This window comes from Scyliorhinus torazame, chromosome 13, assembly GCF_047496885.1.
Source record: "Scyliorhinus torazame isolate Kashiwa2021f chromosome 13, sScyTor2.1, whole genome shotgun sequence".
NCBI classification, from domain to species: Eukaryota; Metazoa; Chordata; class Chondrichthyes; order Carcharhiniformes; family Scyliorhinidae; genus Scyliorhinus; species Scyliorhinus torazame.
Window position 1 is genome coordinate 40648163 of NC_092719.1, and position 19696 is coordinate 40667858.

At 45.6% G+C, this 19696-nt stretch overlaps 1 protein-coding gene and 1 long non-coding RNA gene across 4 annotated transcripts in view; one reads left to right on the forward strand and one right to left on the reverse strand.

Moving 5' to 3' along the window:
- The window catches only part of LOC140387981 (uncharacterized), a 137335-nt gene that overhangs the window by 73577 nt on the left and 44062 nt on the right, over window positions 1-19696 (reverse strand). The window lies entirely within an intron of this gene.
- LOC140387980 (mitogen-activated protein kinase 12-like) overlaps window positions 620-19696 on the forward strand; it is a 97929-nt gene continuing 78852 nt past the window's right edge. The window contains exons 1-3 of the mRNA XM_072471407.1: window positions 620-1053; window positions 1326-1455; window positions 13326-13384. Coding sequence (XP_072327508.1) covers window positions 941-1053; window positions 1326-1455; window positions 13326-13384 — 302 coding nt within the window. The 5' untranslated portion in view covers window positions 620-940. The remainder of the gene's footprint in view (window positions 1054-1325; window positions 1456-13325; window positions 13385-19696) is intronic.

Genomic DNA, 19696 nt, shown 5'->3' on the forward strand with positions numbered 1-19696 from the left:
ACTGGGTAATGGGGATAGGGTGGAGGTGTGGGCTTGGGTACGGTGCTTTTTCCAAGAGCCAGTGCAGACTCGATGGGCCAAATGGCCTTTTTCTGCACTGTAAATTCTATGAAATCTATGAAAGATGCAGCTGAATACATAGAACTTACAGTGCAGAAGGAGGCTATTCAGCCCATCGAGTCTGCACCGGCTCTTGGAAAGTGCACCCTACTAAACCCACGCCTCCACCCTTTCCCCGGAACCCCACCTAACCTTTTGGACGTAAGGGCATCTTTGGACTGTGGGAGGAAACCCATCCACACACGGGGAGAACGTGCAGACTGCACAGTGACCCAAGCCGAATCGAACCTGGGACCCTGGAGCTGTGAAGCAACTGTGCTAACCACCGTGCTACCCCTAAATTAGTAGCGGACTTCAAAACAGAAACATATCCCAAGATGTAAATTTTGGTTTTAATCTGACTGATCTCGTCAGCTACAAGACTATAGAAAAAGAATTGACGCCATGTAACCATTAAATATGCTGAGGTCGACACAAAACACGAATTTTGAGCTAGCTTGTAATGATCGTTCGTTTCCAGCAGGGGGTAGTCTCGAGGCGATCGAAAACACCTCCTCAGAGCAAATATTGATCAGACACGTGATTATAAAGTTCAAAGATTTTCTTTGAAGGAAACGACTGAATATTACAGAGAGAGAGAGAGAAAGCTGGCAGCTACACTGTAATCCGAACAAAGGGGAAGTGTCCCAAGTACACTCCGGGTCGAGTTGTACTCATTCATAGTCAATGAAGGCGGCCAGTTCAACACGTTCAGTTCAGCCTGAAAGCGGATGAAGGAGGCGACTCAGAGCCCGGCAACTTGAAACAGGGCGAGGGGTCTGACCAAACTCCCTGTTTGGGCAATTCCCAGCCAGTTCCCAAAGTTTGGTACATTACTACGATGACAGCAAGGAAGGGGTTCCACCAGCAGGAGATTAATAAAACAGCCTGGGAGGTACTGGAGAGATACACAGAGCTCACCGCTGTGGGCTCAGGAGCCTATGGAAGTGTTTGGTGAGTTGGGATTTATCCACTGCCTGAGCTTCGTGGCAGAGATTGAGCTGGGCATAGGCAGAGAGCTTTCCCCTTCCACTCCATGCCCATTCATCTAGGTTTAAAAAAAATCATACACACAGAAGTATCTGTTCAGCATGTTAAAAGTACGTGGCGGTGAACACTTTTAATCTGAGTTGCAGACCGGGCCACAACTCTTCCGGGTTCTCAGGGAATTTTCTCTGCACCAAACTCACTCACTTAACCTCGATTTGTGATCTTTGGGCCCACAGCTCAGCCATCGATAAGCGGAGTGGCACTAAAGTGGCAATCAAGAAATTGTACCGACCCTTTCAGTCTGAGCTATTCGCCAAACGAGCTTACCGCGAACTTCGGCTGTTGAAGCACATGAAACACGAGAATGTGAGTAAATCCTTCCTCTCAGGACGATATGTTAAAATCACATCCCTTTGTAATAGATTCCTGCTGCTTGATGTGCAAGATTATGTATCATTGACGGGGAGGGTTACATTTATTTTCGCTTTCGAAAACCCACGCCTGAAACAATTTTATTTTCGTTTTCTTGGCCATTTTCGATTTTTGTCTGTGTGTGTGTGTTTAAGCATCCAAGTAAAGGGCTGGTTTGGTGAACAAAAAGGGGAGGACTAATGATCAAAATAGTGGGAGGGAATTTGGAAGGCAAAAGTCATGAGATGATCAATAATGGGTGTCCATCGTCCAAAATAAATCCACTACTCCAACTCAACTCACAGCATCACGTGTTTGTGAAATAAATCCCAGCACACACATCCCCCCTCCCCCCAATCCATCATCAACCTGGAAGTCTATGACAAGTAGTTGTGAACAACTTCCTGATATTTCCAAATGTGTCTCATGACTTTGAGTGCTCTACGTTTACCTTTTCTATACTATTCACCTTGTACATAGTCAACTTTCTTTTAAAAAAAAAAAAAATGTTTTTATTCTCCTTTTTCACGTTTTCTCCCACATTTACACCCATCAACAATAAACAATAATCAACAAGATATGTCAATCCCCATAATAACAACGATCCCATCCGCCCACCAACCCCCAAACCTCAACCCGCCTGTTTACATAAACAAATGACAAAAAGGAATCCGGGATTACCCGTAGTCACCCTTAATCTACACGGCTCTCCACCCACCCCCCCCCCAACCAACGCCATCCAGCCTCTAAGAGAGTACCGTACATGATACCCCAAAGTTGTACCCCCCCCCCCCCCCCCCCCCAAGTCTCCAGCTCCTCCCATCCAATGCCTCTTGTAAAACTCCTCCTCCCAACCTCGGTTCCCTCCCCCAACCTCGGTTCCCTCCCCCCAGCTTTCCACCCCGGCTAGACCACTCGGACCCCGTTCTGTCAGGCTCCGATGGCCGCAGCCCCTCCCCCCACTTCACTCCCGTTCACTGGCCAGCTTAAACCGGCCAGCGTGGAGGCCCCCGCCTGGGTCCCTTTCCCCCTTGCCCGGCCCTAGGAAAGCCCAAAGATCCCCTTTTAGCACACAAACCCCGCATATCCACCTACACCCCAAAGAGCCCTCCTTTCGAGTGAAAGTTCCGTCCCTTCCCTTGTCCAAATATATGCAACATTGGCTCCTTTAGCCTCTAGACCCGCGCGCAGTGATACAAAAAAAGAAGAAAATACAGTCATGAGGTTACATCGGCACATGACCATTCCTCAATTTGTCAGTTCTGCCTCAGTCCTTCTGCCTTCGCAAACTCCTCCACTGCTTCCGCCGTTCCAAAATAAAAGTCCCTGAGCTTGTAAGTCACCCTCAGCTTCGCTGGATATACAATGCCGCACTGCACCTTGCCAATGTACAGTGCCCTCTTCACCCGGTTGAAGGCAGCCCGCATCTTCGCCAGCTCCACCGTAAAGTCCTGGTATACACGTATACCAGCTCCAGCCCACTGCACCACCCGCTTCTGTTTGGCCCAGCTCAGGACCTTCTCCTTCACACTGTACCTACGGAAGCACAGAGTCACTGCCCTTGGCGGCTCACTCGCCTTTGGTACAGGCCTCCATGACCGATGAGCCCAATCCAGTTCATATCGGGAGGGGTCCTCCCCCTCCCCCAGTAGTTTTGCCAGCATCGCGGCAAAATACTCAGTCGGCTTCGGTCCTTCAACTCCTTCGGGCAGCCCCACGACCCTCAAATTCTGTCGCCTGGATCTGTTTTCCAGATCTTCCATTTTTCCACTCAGATTCTTGTTCATGTCCATCACCTTCCGCATCTCCTTCCCCATTGAGGCAAGTTGATCACCGTGCTGCAATACCGTCTCCTCCACTTCCTTCAGCGCCTCCCCTTGCTCTCGCACCTCCGCTCGCCACCGCCGTCTTCACCGGGGAAACTGCCTCCTCCACCAGCACATTCAAAACCTCCCTCATCTCTTTCCTCACCATCTCCATACATTTCTCAATCTGCGCCAACTGCTTTTGGAATTCCGCAGCCATCACCTTAGTTTGTTCTTCAGCCGTAAGCACTGCGGCCTCCCCTGGTGCTCCAGCCTCCATTTTCTTTGTTGACCCCGCGGTGACCTTTCCCCTCTCCAACGGACTTTCAGCCGCTTTTTTCCCGGCCGTTTGTTTGGTGATTTTCGACATCCTTCTTCTCCTTGCGCTATCCACCGACTTTTACTGCCATCGCTGGCCCTCGGACCGGGCGTTACTCCGCGAAAATGCCGTTCCCGAACGGGAGCCTTCCAATGTGCGGCTCACAGTCAACTTTCAAGGATGAAACGTCCACCTTTTTACAGCATTTGCTCACATACTGGAGATCAGTAACGTAACTTCCCTCTGCAGTATTTCGCTGGCTGCAATGTATAGTTCCCATGTGTATTAGTAAAGTGTAGGCTGGTTCTAGTCATGTGAAGTTCAAGCATTATTTCCTCTGCTTTGTACTCTTCTGCTTTGCATATGCAATTCAACATTCTACTCTATTCATTAAACAGTGTACAGTGAAACAAGTCTAATGCTTTCCTAGATCTCTGTCAACCTCACTTTTTTTTAATAAACAGTTTATTGAGGTATTTTTAAGTATTATAACAACAACAAAATAAACAATGTACATGAAACTATAAACATAGTGCAAAAGCCGTCTCCCTCCCTTACAGGTCCTTTATTAACCCATTACTCTAACCCTTCTGCTGCCGATTAATTTTCCGCGAAGAAGTCGACGAACGGTTGCCACCTCCGGGCGAACCCTAACCGTGACCCTCTCAAGGCGAACTTGATTTTCTCCAAACAGAGAAAGCTAGCCATGTCCGATAGCCAGGTCTCCGACTTCGGGGGCTTTGAGTCCCTCCAAGCTAATAGTATCCGGCTCCAGGCTACCAGGGAAGCAAAGGCCAGAACGTCTGCCTCTTTCTCCTCCTGGATTCTCGGGTCTTCCGACGCCCCGACAACCACCAACACTGGACTCAGCGCCACCCTTGTTTTTAACACCGTGGACATGACAACTGCAAACCCCTGCCAAAATCCCCTAAGCTACGGACATGCCCAGAACATGTGGACATGGTTCGCTGGCCCTCCCGCACATTTTGCACACCTGTCTTCCACCCCAAAGAATCTGCTCATCCGGGCCACGGTCATGTGAGCGGTGAACGACCTTAAATTGGATCAGGCTGAGCCTTGCCCAAGTTGCGGTCGCGTTGACCCTACTCAACACGTCTGCCCATAGACCATCCTCTATCTTTCCTCCCAGCTCCTCCTGTCAACCTCACTATTAACTATCTCAAATAAGTGTCTTATCAGCCATTTTTGGACTGTACTCTCTGCAGTACTCTATACTTGCCTGTATTATTTCCTCCACCATCATTTTCCATTTGCACATATTCTTTAATTCACTTCTCTAAATGCTGGATGACACCCTGCAGATTCAGTTGACACTTCCAATTTGTCAATTTGGAGCTGAATTTGCGAATATGCAGCTCAATGGGGAGCATTGCTCATCGGTCATGTGTATTGGGAAATCACAATCGCAGTGGCCATGAATTTGCATTTATAAATGTCAGCTCAGAATTTCTTTGGCGGAAAAAAGGGATTGGTACAAAATACCATGGAACATAGGAAAAAGGGAGTCTGTCTGCAGTTAAGGTTCATTACAGGTCAGTTGATTCACTTTGTTAGTCGAGTAACTCCTTAAACACCCCACTAGTTATCACATTGGGATGTACAATTTAAATATGCCTATTCAAAAAAGCCAATGGAAGAAATAAAAGAACCTAGTTAAGATACAAAACTACATCATTACCTTGATTTTCAGCCCAAGGTACACCAGTAGCTTGTCAGATAACAGTGGTGGTGTTGTGGTATTGTCACTGGATTGACCCAGGGTAATGTTTTGGAGACCAGGGTTTGGATCCCACCATGGTAGATGGTGACATTTGAATTCAATCAAAAATCTGGACTTAAAGCCTAATGATGAGCATGAAATCATTGTTTAAATCATGTTTTGATTTAATGTTTTAAGTTTCCTATATGATTTGTTTTATGTTTAATGCAGTATCATTTTAAGGGGCTGCCCCTTTAAATTGTCCCTCGGTTAATTTGATTTTGTTTAAATGGTTAATGTTTTATTTCAAAAATAGGAGTAAGCTTGGCAGCAAAAAATAGGAGTAAGTTTGTCTAATTTGGTTTAATTGGTTAACACAAAATAGGAGTAAGCTTGTCAGTTGTTTATACTAGTAATGTCAACTCCCTCAAGGTTAAGCCTGATAAATTCTCTAAAACAGCTCCGAGGCTGGAACATAAGCTGTGCATTGCAGTCCGTGGTTATGTGCCTTGCCATTGTTATGTCTCAAGTTATATTATGGGCCTTTCTATTTTGGCAATAAGAACTAAAATTAAGTCTTTTTTTTTTAGACTGTCCAATGTCCCTTCTATGGGGAAGTTTCAGGGACATAGCAGTTTGGTTCAGATACAAAATTCTAACATTCAATGCTTGGAATCGGCAATGAAGGAGCAATGTGACTATTGAAATTCAATTAGCAAAACATTTTTGTGCGAGGCCTTTACAGCCTCTATAAAGACAGTGCCAGCGTCTTTGTTCTGTCATGTTAGGTAGCAGTGTTCAGCATCCAGATACTGTCACCATAGTAACATACTTGCGTTGCTTCAAGCTGTTCCCACACTTGTGCTAACAGTCACACAATGGCAGAGAGCTTTTAAGAAGGGGTCAGAAAGTGTCCAAAAAAATTTAATGAATGTGAGATTCGTCTCGTTAACAATCAGCTGAAAACTAGCACAAGTGCAAAGTAGACTTTAGTGTGTTGTGATATTAGAACCTTAAAACTCTATTTAACTGATCCACTGTGTATTTCTGAGGGTAAAGCTTTGTCATCTATGCATGTCATTATATATGTTCATTTCTTTGATCAAGCTAGTGTATTAATTATTCATTGAAACATAGTTCAACAACTGGCACTTACTACAACTGCTTGAAAGTTGTACAGCAATAACATCCCAGAGCATTTCTCTGAGAGATAAAGGAAAGCAAGATGACCCATTGTTTGGGGAAGGGGATGTTAGGGAAAAGTGACAGAAGGTTTGATTGAGAAACAAGAGTAACTGGTGTTTAAAATGTCCCAAAATGCTTCACAGGAGTATGACCAAACAGAATTTGATACTTAGCCACAAAAGGAGATGGCAGGGCAGATGACCAAAAGCACAGCCAAAAGGTTAGGCACTAATGAGCATCTTAAAGGAAGAAATGGAAGCTGAAAGATCTCGGAAAGGCTTAAGTAGGGAATTCCAGAGATTAGGATTTTGGCAGCTGCAAGAACAACCACCAATTGTGGAGTAATTAAAATGGAGGACACTATTGGAGGAGTCAACATATCTGAGGGTTGTCAGGTTGGAGACAGTTAGAACTAGGAAGGAGCAAGGCCATGGAGAAATTTGAAAACAAAGGCGAGTTTTTAAAATAAATCTGTTGCTCAACTGGAAGCCATTGTATGTCAGCGAGCACAGGGGTGATGAGCAAATTAGGATTGGCAGTAGAGTTCTGGATGACTTCCAATTTATGGTTGGGTCGTTCAGTCAGGAGTGTGCTGGATTAGTTACTTTTGAAGGTAACTGAGGCATGGATGATTATTTCAGCAGCAGATGAGCTGAGGCTTATCTCGTTGGCTGTAAAGCCCTTTGGGAAATCCTGTAGTCATGAATTACATCGATGCAAGTTTTCCTCTTTTACAAAGGTGAAAATTGGCATGGGGGGGGGATATGTGATCGGAAGCTCGTCTTGGAGCACCAAGGTTGTGAACAATCTGGCTCAGCCTCCGCAGTTATCAGGGAGAGCGGTGGAGTCGATGGATAGGGAATGGAATTTATGGTGAAGAACAAAGACAACTGCTTCGACCTTCCATATATGTAGTTGGAGGAAATTTCTGCTCATCCAGTAATGAATGTTGAACAATGTGATAAATTAAGACCATGGTGGGATTGAAGTGGAGCTAGTCGTTGTCAAATGTTCATGTGGAAACTGACATATTTTTAGATGATGCCACCCAGGGGCAACATATAGGTGAGAAGTAGGGGGGGGGGGGGGCACCAATAAATCCTTGGGGACACCAGAGGTAAGTTGTGGATGCAAGAAGTGAGCAATTGCAAGGATTCTCTGGTTGAGAATGCAGATAAGAGTGGAAATAGGTAAGTGGTTTTTCATCCAGCTATACAAGAGTGGAGAAGGGTTGGTAAAGGACAGTGTAGTCAACCGCCACCCATGTAAACAGCTTCAGACTGATTGAGGAGGATGAGGAAGGATAGTATACCAGAGTCACATTCACAAGGTATGTGATTTGTGACTTTGATCATTAACATTACGTATAGCTATTGTAGGTGGGGATTGTAGGAACTGGGAGGATTTTCGAGAGGATAGGGCTGAGACGGCTGACCAATCTCTCTGGTGCAAGGATACACATAAAGCTGGAATCAGAGTAGCAGGGAGCACGGGCTGGAGGGAATAGTAGAGGTTAGGAAGGCTAAGGGATTTACAGGTAAGCTTGAAGATTTAAAAGCTGATATATCGGGTGACATATTAATTCAGGTGAACAAGATTGGGGTGAATTGTGAATAAGTCAGGATTTAGTTGGCTGAGTTCTGGACAAGCTAGGTGTTCAGGGAACTGACAACAGGTGCTCCGAAACTGGAGCAGAAAATTATAGACCAGCACTTCAGCGCAATAATTAATGATACTGCATCTATGGAGGTGTCCTCTTTTAGGCGTGGCATTAAATATCCACTTGCTGTCCCAGGGGTGGATGTAAATGATCCCATAGCACCGTTTTGATAAAGAGCAGGTGTTCTGGCCTGTATTTATTTCAAAAAACATCACTAACACCAATTAAATGCTCATCGTCTTTGTTATTTATGAAAGCTTGCTGTGCGCAAATTTGCTGCTGCATTTCCCTAAGTTACAAAATGTGGACACTTCAACGGTACTTAGAGGTAAGACATCTGAAGATTGTGAAAGATATCGTATAAAGCCAAGTTTTTTAAGGCTTTCAACAGCGGTAGATAAGATAAGGTTGTGAAGCTGGAAGTAAGCAGTGTTGATGTCAGTTAGAATATGGGTTTGAACCTCAGCTGCCGGTCAAAACAGAACTCTGAGGTTATGCTCCATCTGGTTCAGCGTAGGTGAACAACCATGCAGGGAGGGGGAGGGGGGAGGGGCGGGGAGTCAGTGGCAAGGGAGAAATATATTGGGCAGGGTTCTGTGAAGGTAGCTTCAGTATTCCCAAATTCAGTTGAACTAATTAATTTAATATCAGCATTGCAGTGTCAGTGGTCAAAGCTGGGTATTGTCAGAATACTTCTAGAAGCTGACCTAATAGCACAGGTGATAGAACTGTGGGGTTGCACAAAGATTACGGCGAGGAGGAGAGGAAAGGTTGATTCCTGAGGAAGTCCAGAGGTGACCCTGTGTGAATGGTCGGCGCAGAAACCATTGCTGTACAAATACTGGCTGGATCAATACAAGGAGGAGTGGAATGACCAAGTTGACGAGTAACATTGTGGTGGGCACGGATACATAACACACCATGCTGGCTTGGAACGCTATCACCGTTCCTTCATGAGAAACCCTCAAACTCTCTTCCACGCAGCACTGTGGGTGTACTTCCACCACATAGACTACAGTGGGTTCATGAAGACAGAACACCACCACCTTCTCAAGGGCAATTAGGGATGCGGAATAAATGCTGGCCCGGCCTGGTTCACACACATCCTGTGAAATAATTAAATAAAACGTGCTGTACTGAGAGTTGCGGTGGATCACAACCCATAAGACCATAAGATCACAACCCATCACCATCCCTCTGGCTTCCGGTTCTCTGGTTAGCCCTGAACCTGTGATCTTACTTTACTTTCTCTCCCATTCCTCCCTCATGTGTTTACTGAGCTCATCTTCTCCAAGAGAACCTCCATCTGCTCCCTTGACCCCAATGACAACCAGGTGTAGTGATATGCATTAACAAGTGTATGTGCAAATATGTATAACCTCCGACCAGTAGGTGGCAGGCAAGAAGTAGCACGTGACACTGTAGCCTGGGGGGAGTCTGGAGGAGAAACCATCGTGGCCAGTCGTGTTTGCATTAGTTCCAGATTTATAGCATTAGTTTCCTACCCACACTGTAATAAAATAAACTAGTCTTGATCTAGATGTTCTTTAGTACGCCGACTCAGTAATTGTCTCTGTACAAGAACGTAACACCAGCCTCTGAAATTCGGCTATAAAATGCTGGTGATATTTGAAATCCTGTCCTCTATTGTTTTAGTGAAATATTAATCTATTTATTTTAAACCAGTTAAAGCATCTGAAATTAAATGAAAAATGAAAATCGCTTATTGTCACAAGTAGGCTTCAAATGAAGGTACTGTGAAAAGCCCCTAGTCGTCACATTCCAGCGCCTGTTCGAGGAGGCTGGTACGGGAATTGAAGCGTGCTGCTGGCCTGCCTTGGTCTGCTTTCAAAGCCAGCAATTTAGCCCTGTGCTAAACCATCTGCCAAGGTAGAACGGACAGAATTTCAGTAAAGTGTATTTAAGATTTGAGCATGGATATCCCAAAATAAAATTCCAGGGCCCTGATGCAATTATTATATTAAGTTTTGAATGTCTGATCTGACTGAAAATTCAGTCTCCAAAATCTGTTACACAAACATTGCTTCAGATATATGCCATGATAAAAGACTGAATTTTTCCCTCTATAAATAATTAGTTGCCTCTTTCTCAGCTTCTCTCCATTATTGTGCATTAAATTAATTGTTCTATTTCAGAATCTACTGTTCTACTGGGGCGGCACGGTGGCACAATGGTTAGCACTGCTGACTCACAGCACCAGGGACCCGGGTTCGATTCTGACCTCGGGAGACTGTCTGTGTGGAGTTTGCACTTTCTCCCCGTGTCTGCGTGGGTTTCCTCCAGGTGTTCCGGTTTCCTCCCACAATCCAAAGATGCGCAGGTTAGGTGGTTTGGCCATGCCAAATTGCCCCTTAGGGTGGGGTTGCATGAATAGGGTGGGGAATCGGGCCTAGGTAGGGTGGTCTTTCGAAGGATGGGTGCAGACTCGATGGTCCGAATGGCCTCCTTCTGCACTGTAGGGATTCTGTGATTCAGACACCATTGGGCATATAAAGTTGGTTTACACAGTTGCGCAGGTGATTTGGCAACCCATTTTCCCTTCACCTCAACAACTTGCGGTACACAGATGTCACGGTGCTATTTTCAGAGTCAGAACAGGCCCCAATATTGTAGATGAAGTAAACTCTAGAAGTTTAGAAAAAGACAACGGCAACTATAATTAGGAGAAACATACTTGAAGAAACTAGGGTGAAGATTGAAGTAGATGATTGTCTACGTGGGACAAATGACAACAAGATGGTAGATGCGATGCTGAAATCAGACGAAGGATAGTGTGCGTGGGTTTCCTCCGGGTGCTCTGGTTTCCTCCCACAGTCCAAAGATGTGCAGGTTAGGTGGATTGGCCATGCTAAATTGCCCATTGTGCCCAAAATTGCCCTTAGTGTTGGGTGGAGTTGCTGGGTTATGGGGATAGGGTGGAGGTGTTGACCTTGGGTGGGGTGCTCTTTCCAAGAGCCGGTGCTGACTCGATGGGCTGAATGGCCTCCTTCTGCACTGTAAATTCTATGATAATCTATGATGAAAAGTAATTTTATGGAGGTGAAGAAAGGCTGTGTTAACAACAAGAAAATTCACGTTTGTAACAAGGAAAAAAAAACATTCTATCCACTTTCCTGTGTGCCTCAGAAATCTGGACAATAAATAAAGATCTGTGGAAGATAATAGACGCCTTTGAAATGTGGATGCTGAGACATATATTTAAAATTCCATACACAGGCCAAAAAACAAATGAAGAAGTTCTCGAAATTGCAAGAACAAAATGAACAGTTAAAAAAAAAAAGACATTGAGAAAATAAATTGTCAGTATTTCAACCTTTTTATCAGAGCTGAAAAGCTACAGAGATCTCTTCGAGAGAGCAAAGTGGAGGGCGGCGGAAAGAGGGGTAGACATGGGTGTAGTTGGATGATGGACGTCCCAGAGTGGCTGCAGATGAGCTAGAGTGGATGTGTGAGAATGGTGCAAGACAAACGAGCATGACATGCTCTACTGTTCTACTGGGGCGGCACGGTGGCACAATGGTTAGAGGCTTTTCCCCAGGGTAGAGGGGTCAATTACTAGGGGGCATAGGTTTAAGGTGAGAGGGGCAAAGTTTAGAGTAGATGTACAAGGCAAGTTTTTTACGCAGAGGGTAGTGGGTGCCTGGAACTCACTACCGGAGGAGGTAGTGGAGGCAGGGACGATAGGGACATTTAAGGGGCATCTTGACAAATATATGAATAGGATGGGAATAGAAGGATACGGACCCAGGAAGTGTAGAAGATTGTAGTTTAGTCGGGCAGTATGGTCGGCACGGGCTTGGAGGGCCGAAGGGCCTGTTCCTGTGCTGTACATTTCTTTGTTCTTTGTTCTTTGTTGACATATCAGGACAGCAGATTTCTTGGTAGGAGTAGCTACAAGTAGCAGCAGCAATATCTTTTCCATAAAATAAGTCACAAAAAAGAAAATTGGGCAGACTTGTAAAATGATCTGCAAATTTGCTCTTGCCCATTTTGCACAACTTCCCAAGAGGAATTTCTACCTCCTTGTCCATAAAAGAGGTGTGCTGCAAACTATTTTTGTGTAGGGGGAAGGAGAACCCTGAAAGAATCCTGTGTCATTTGTAGCCAGACATGTTAAATTTTAAGGTATCTTCACACACAGACACTGTTTTTCCCTTTGGGGAATAATGGGGAAGTGGTGGAAGGTTCCCAGGCTGAATATCAACCATTTGAACCGTGTCATGAAAGCTCCTTACGTAGTCCTGGTGTTGGACTAGAACCTCTGGAGCTTCTGGTCCAGAGTTAGGGCTGTTACCATTCTGCCACAATACCTCCACATAGAATCTAATAATAATAATCGCTTATTGTCACAAGTAGGCTTCAATGAAGTTACTGTGAAAAGCCCCTAGTCGCTACATTCTAGCACCTGTTCGGGGAGGCCGGTACGGGAATCTGTTAATATATCTACAGAATCTACAGTGCAGAAGGAGGCCATTCGGCCCATCGAGTCTGCCCTTGGAAAGAGCACCCTTACCCAAGCCCACACTTCCACTCTATCCCCATAACCCAATAACCCCACCTAACCTTTTTAGACACTAAGAGCAATTTAGCTTGGCCAATCCACCTAACCTGCACATTTGGACTGTGGGAGGAAACTGGAGCACCCGGACGAAACCCATGCAGTCATGGGGAGAACGTGCAGACTACGCACAGACAGTGACCTAAGCTGGGAATTGAACCTGGAATCCTGGAGCTGTGAAGCAACAGTGCTAACCACTGTGCTACCGTGCTGCCCTCGTTTGAAGTTTTGCAGTTCTTGCGTAAATATATTTATTTACATTCTGTTATATGAGAGTAATACATTTCAACCATAGGTTGCATTTCTGATTGCATTGTGCTACAGTTTTACATGTTTGGCAAACACTTGTCGTTTGGTTTACAGGTGCTTTTTTGTAAAGGTAGAGCTCTTTTAACCTTACTAAAAATAAAAGTCCTTCAGGAATAAATGCCCAATTTTTGTAAACTGAAGAAATACTCATCACATGATCGGTCTTTTTCCTATTCTTTTCAGATATACTGGATAATAATCTATATGAATGATAAATTGACTATAAAAATTTTCTGTTTTCTCTCCAGGTTATTGGGCTGTTGGATGTTTTCACACCAGATATATCCTTGGAGAAATATAATGATTTGTAAGTTTTTTTTATGAGGTAATTTATTTGGGAATGACACTTAACCCTGCACAGCTCCAAATGAAATATGCAGCCAAATTAAATTGAAACATTTTAAACTAAAAACTAAATGGAGTCGGAGTTTTCACATTTTACTAAAGAAAAACAAAATGATGTGCACAAGGCAGGCAAAGTTTTCTACCCTTTGCCAACATGGACAAGGAAATGCATTCTGCCTTGCAAAGCTCTTTTTCTGTCAACTAAAATGCAGCAACTTTATGGAATTAAAAAAAACAGATAAGAAGTGCTTTGTGTTGTCTTCATGACTTCAAAGTGAAATGTCCATCACTCAGCTTTACAGTTTTGCTATTTGTAAACAGCCACTTGACCTTGTTGAGCGTAGTAGTTAGGTCATTACAATTAATCACAGGATCCTGAGCTAAGTTAGGGTGAATCAGCCAGGGTTCCAGCTCCTGATTCTTGCACACCCGGTATGCCTACTGAAAGAGAGAGCGAGAAGTGCAGTGAGCACCAACATCTCGACTCGGTAGGTTTACAATTATTCAGTTTTATTCTTTGAAGGCTTCCCAGCCTGTCTGTTCACTGATCAAGCACTCCCTGCTGTTCTTCGCCTAATTGACCTTGGCGAGTTCCACACAGTTTGAGAAACTAATTTTTAAAAAATGTTAAAGTGCCCAATTGTTTTTTTTCAACTAAGGGGCAATTTAGCATGGCCAGTGCACCACCTACCTGCTCATCTTGGAGTTGTGGGGGTGAAACCCACGCAGACACGAGGAGATTGTGCAAACATTCCCGGGGCACGGATTGAACCTGAGTCCTCGGCGCCATGAAGTAGCAGTGCTAACCACCGTGCGGCCTTGCAGCTCGGGAAACCTGTGTTGACTCTCAAAACTAGGAGTCTGCATTTAACTCGAGTTAATTTATTAACCCAACAATTCCACAGGGGTTTCTCACACAAATGCAAACCCGCGTGGGGTAAAGCTGGAAGTGGGCAAAATCATGTTGAGTTCCCAATCTTGCTCCGGTTTCCTCCCACAGTCCAAAGATGTGCAGGTTAGGTGGATTGTTCATGCTAAATTGTCTCGTGGTTCAAAGATTAGGTGGGGTTATTGTGATAGGGTGGGGATCACACCGCCTTTCTGGCTTTACTGCCCGCTTTAACCTGGACTCAACCCCATCACCTCCCCTTTGGCAGACAACATTCTGGCCATTATTTCCCACCCCAACCAGGCAAGTCTACAGTGACAGGTGTTTACAAGGAAAGTATTGGATCTCATCCTCTCTATAATTAAACTGTGCCCAGAGGCTATGTGGGATCAGCACTAGTGTAGGTACAGGTCCTGCTCCATCATACTTCCAGCAAGAAAGTTCTCATTCTCAAGGGCAATGAATACTGGCCGAGACCGCAACACCCACATCCCACAAATGAATTTTCTGTTGTTTTGACTGCTTACTCTATTTGGCCTTGGAATTCTTTTGTTTCATACTCGTCAATGATGCTGTTTCCCCTTGAACCTTGGTGTGGTAAATTTATCATTAAATTGTTTCACTGTAACGTGTGTCCTTTACCACCTCTATGGGACTGATCATGAATGAGATTGCTGATTTCTTTTTTTTTAAACGGCTTCAAGTTGCGTTTTGCATACAATCTCATCACATTTGCTTAAAGTTGCCAATTTACCAATTTTTCTTTTTCAAAATTACAAGTTCGGTTTCATGAATTTTCTTAGTAGAAAATTCAGAAAACCGTTCTCTCTGTACAGACTTGCAAGAAAAAAAGGATGCAATATTTAAGCTTTAGAAATTAGGTTAAACAATCTCTCATATTTTTAAGTTGCAAGGAGTCTCAAAGCCAGTCAAATGCCTTCTGAACTGCTTGCAGTGTGTGCGCTGGGAGGCCATTTGCAAATGGCACATTATGCAAATGTTCACACATTAGAGTCATGTCACAGTAAATGATTTTCCTAACTCCAATGCAAGCTCCATTATAATCCACGGTAAAGCTTTTTTAGGTTAAGTCGTTAATTATATTGACAAACTTGATCAAAGATCTTACAACTTTATCAATAGTATTGCTGTATTAACTGTAACTGTCCGTGACATTTTCAATTATTTTCCACATAAAAGAAAGTGAGGTAGTGACAGTAATATGAAGAGAAAAGATTGTTGAGAGATTGAATATGGGAACCTGTGAGGAAGAACCAGATAACTAAGGGCAGTTATGTGGTATACCTAGTTCAAGATAAATAAATGTGAATTTGGGGTGGGTGGGGGAGGGGAATAAAGAACAAGGGATCCCCACCCCATTCCTGGGGTTACCAATTTTCAACAGATCTTTGGAGGGGTATGGACTGGTTCTGGTCAAGATCTGCACCCTCCCCTCCCAATCTGGTTGGTTTCATTGCGAGGCTACGCATGTTCAAGTCCTCAGCAATTTTCATGAAGTCGGCCAGGTTTTCAATGAGCTTTTGCTTATGGCCCCTCCGAGGTGTCACAAACTATATTCTACATGAATGGACAGAATGTAAGATAAGTTCAAATGGTTTTTCTTGTGCCACTTCCCGTGCCAAGCTATACTCCCAAAAATACATAATGAGGGTTAGCTGAAAGCCTCGAAGTCCATTAGCTTGTTGAAACACCTATGCCGCAGAGAAAACATTGCTTTATTGACAGCACTGGATCTCTGATCTCTGCTATCAATTTCACAATGTTGATTATACAAGGTTGAGGTTTCATGTGCTTGCAGTTTCATCTATTGAAACTGTAAAGGATCTAGATTATTGACACCTTTATTGCCCTATAGTAAAAATAATTGGGGGGGTTTCCGGAAAGTTATTAGTGAATGCCCTTTTCTAAAGTATTTTATTTACACATCCTACTGTGATTATAAGGCCCATTACTTCTATACAGAGTATAGTGGATGAATGGACATGGGGGCGAGAGCTAGAGGGCCTTTCTGTTCTTATTTTAACTGGGACAGTGTCCCACAACACCAAGGTGGGCCTTTTAAACAGCCTGTCTTGGCACCCAGCAGACCCTGTGGCTGCCTCCAAACTTATTCTCAGTGAGTTGGCCCAACGCCAGCCCACATCCATTCCCCAAAATGAAAATCCCGTCCTTGCAGGTACTTTCTTCCAACGTGGGTGGGCCAAGCTGGGAATGTTCTCGTATCCTGCTACCCACTTAGAGGATAAAAATTCAGGCCTATAAGATTTTCAACGAAGTGGAAAACCGAGAGATATCTATGGGGAGAAAAACACTGTTCTTTCAAAGCTGGGATGAGCCAAAATAACAATAAAGGGGAATATTTTTAAAAAATATATATATATCCAGAAGCAGGGAGATGATGATGTACTACAGTCGGAGTACTGTGTGTATTTTTGAGCATCTCATTTCAGAGAATGAATGAGCATCACAGAGAAATAACGCAATGTGGATTCAAACAGATAATGGCTGGGCTGATGGACAATTGTTATGATGAAGCTATAGAAACAATAGCAGTGTATTCACTGAAGCAGAGGAGATTAAATAATATTTCTTGGAACTGTTCAACGGTTTGTCAAAAAGTGGTGTTTTTTTTCCACTGCAAGATCTAGTAACCAGGAGGTACGAGCTCTGGATAATTTCTAAAATAAGTTGTATCAGACACAACAGGATATCTTTCTGGGCAGTCTTAATGAAAGGTGTCCCAAATCTGTCCAGGCACCTGAATCAAATTTTCAGCAACCCAGTTGCTTGCTCAATGAGAACCTTTGTGCTCATGTGTCCTCCGGTTACAGCCTACCCCTGCTTCAGTGATGGGGATCATGGTTTGCCCTTGCCTTCAAGGAGCCTCCTGCCAACTGCCTGTGGTGTGAAGATCTGTGGGAGATACGACTGGTGTAGGATGAAGGGATCATCACAGCTTCCAGGATATCTTGCAACGACAGGCATGATTTGTCTTCCGGCGGTTACATTCCAGCGAACATTGATGGAGCGGAATCACTTTTGATAGACAAATCCGTTGGATTCAGAGGACACCACTTGTGCACAGCCAACGACTTCCCTCTATCTGAGGGAATCCAGTCACTCAGCAAAAGTGAGAGTCCACTGGTTCTGACTGGCCTCATCAGTAAAAGTGGATGTAAGGGACAGATGTGGCATCGGGAATGTGGGCGATGCACTGTGGGCAGTAGATTGTGAAATCCTTCAGATGTCATCCGCAGATCTCTGGAAGAAGATGGAGGCAAAGAAATTCAGGGCTGTGCTGACCTTGACAGCCAGTGGCATGTGTGCCCACCTGTCCCACTGAGAAGGAGATCCCGTTGCAAAAGATGCTGCAGATATCAGCAATGACCTACTGTGAAAGCCTGAGCTCCTGACATACTGTTGCTCAGTCAAGTCAAGACAGCTGAGGTTCTGGCCTATACTGTAAGGAGGAGGATTGCCCCCTTCCAGCTGCAGCACTGTCAATCCCACCTATTCTGTGGTGTGACTTGAGGAGAAGGCAACTGCTGCTGCTATTGGTGATGTTGGTGTTACCGCTTCTCACATTCCCCATCAGAACTCTAAGGTTGTTAGGTTGTTCCCAAGCTGCAGCGAAGATTGGCAGCAGTGAAGTGCAGAACAAGGCAAGTACAGCTGAAGAAATTACTTGCAAAATGTTGAAAATCACTTGTAACAGAGTGAAACCACGATCTCAGAACAGGAGTTGGATTCTCCGTTTGGGAGACTAAGTGTTCCCGCCAGGACTGAATAGCATGCGCTTCACGTGCCCAATGGGGGCGCTATTCATCAGCGAATTCGGGCACGGAAACAGACCAGCGCTCTGCCGGTATGAATTGTAACCACTGGGGCTGGAATTAGCGATAAAGAGCCTGACTGCTGGAGCAGCGTTTAAGCTCTCTACTCGCCACACGCACATTGTAGCCACAAAGATGGCTCAGAGAAGACTCCCCCCCCCCCCCCCCCCCAATTTTAGGAGTTGGACTCACTGCCCAATGCCACTGAGGAGAGGAGGGACACCCTCTTTCCCAGGGTGAGCCATAGACTCCAGCTTGCAACTAGACGGCAAAGCCCCGGGTAATCGTTACTCGTGCTGGGCAGAAACTGTGGCTGCCCGCAAGTTTCGGGGAGCGAGCACATGGAACTCCTAATCCGGGATGCCTTCGTAGCAGGTATGAGCTCCTCAGAGATCCGCCAAAGACTCTTAGAAAAAGACACCCTGGGACTTAGAGAGGCACGGGCCCTGGCAAGGTCCATGGACATTGCCTCCAGAAATGCGCAATCCTATGCGCCCGACCGCGCGGCGGCCCCCTGGGCTGCGTGGCATCCTGCAGCAGCAGCCCAACAGACCTTCCCCGTGTCCCCGCAGGCCTGCGCTGTAAGACGGCCCGCTAACTCCGTTGGGCCCCGCTGTTTCTTCTGCAGGCAGTCGAAGCACCCCCGCCAGCGCTGCCCGGCCCGCACCTCCATCTGCAAAGGGTGCGGCAAGAAGGGCCATTTTGTGGGGGTCTGCCAGGCACGAGCCATGGCCGCGGTCTCCAGCGACTCCAGACCGCCGCGGCAACCTTCCCTTCGGACCCCAGGCGGCCAGCACTCACCGCCACCCCCCCATGTGCGACCCACGGGAGCGGCCATCTTGCCCCTCTGACACCACGCTGGATGGATGGGCACCGCCATTTTGTCCATCCCCGCTGCCATTTTGTTCAACCCCGAGCACCATGTGCGACCCATAGGAGACGCCATCTTGGATGGGGCCCCAGGCCCCCAGCACAGCCGACTACACGCTGCCCGATCAAAATCCGCAACTACTTCATCTGGCCTCGGTGACTCTGGACCAAAATTGACCTCAGATACTCAACAGCAACGACGACGGTCTTCATCAACGGCCACGAGACGTCCTGCCTGATCGACTCTGGGAGCACAGAAAGCCTTATACATCTCAACACGGTAAGGCGCTGTTCACTTGTTACCCACCCTGTAAACCAAAGAATCTCTCTGGCCTCCAGGTCACACTCGGTGGAAATAAAGGGGTTCTGCCTAGCAAACCTCACTGTCCAAGGCAGGAAATTCAACAAGTTCCGCCTTTATGTCCTGCCGCACCTCTGCGCGGCTACACTCCTGGGGTTGGACTTCCAATGTAACTTGCAAAGCCCCACCTTCAAATTCGGGGGCCCTATACCCCCCCTTACAGTCTGCGGCCTCGCGACCCTTAAGGTCAACCCACCTTCCCTGTTTGCGAACCTCACCCCGGATTGCAAACCCGTCGTCACCAGGAGCAGATGGTACAGTGCCCAGGACCAGACTTTCATCAGGTCAGAGGTCATTGAA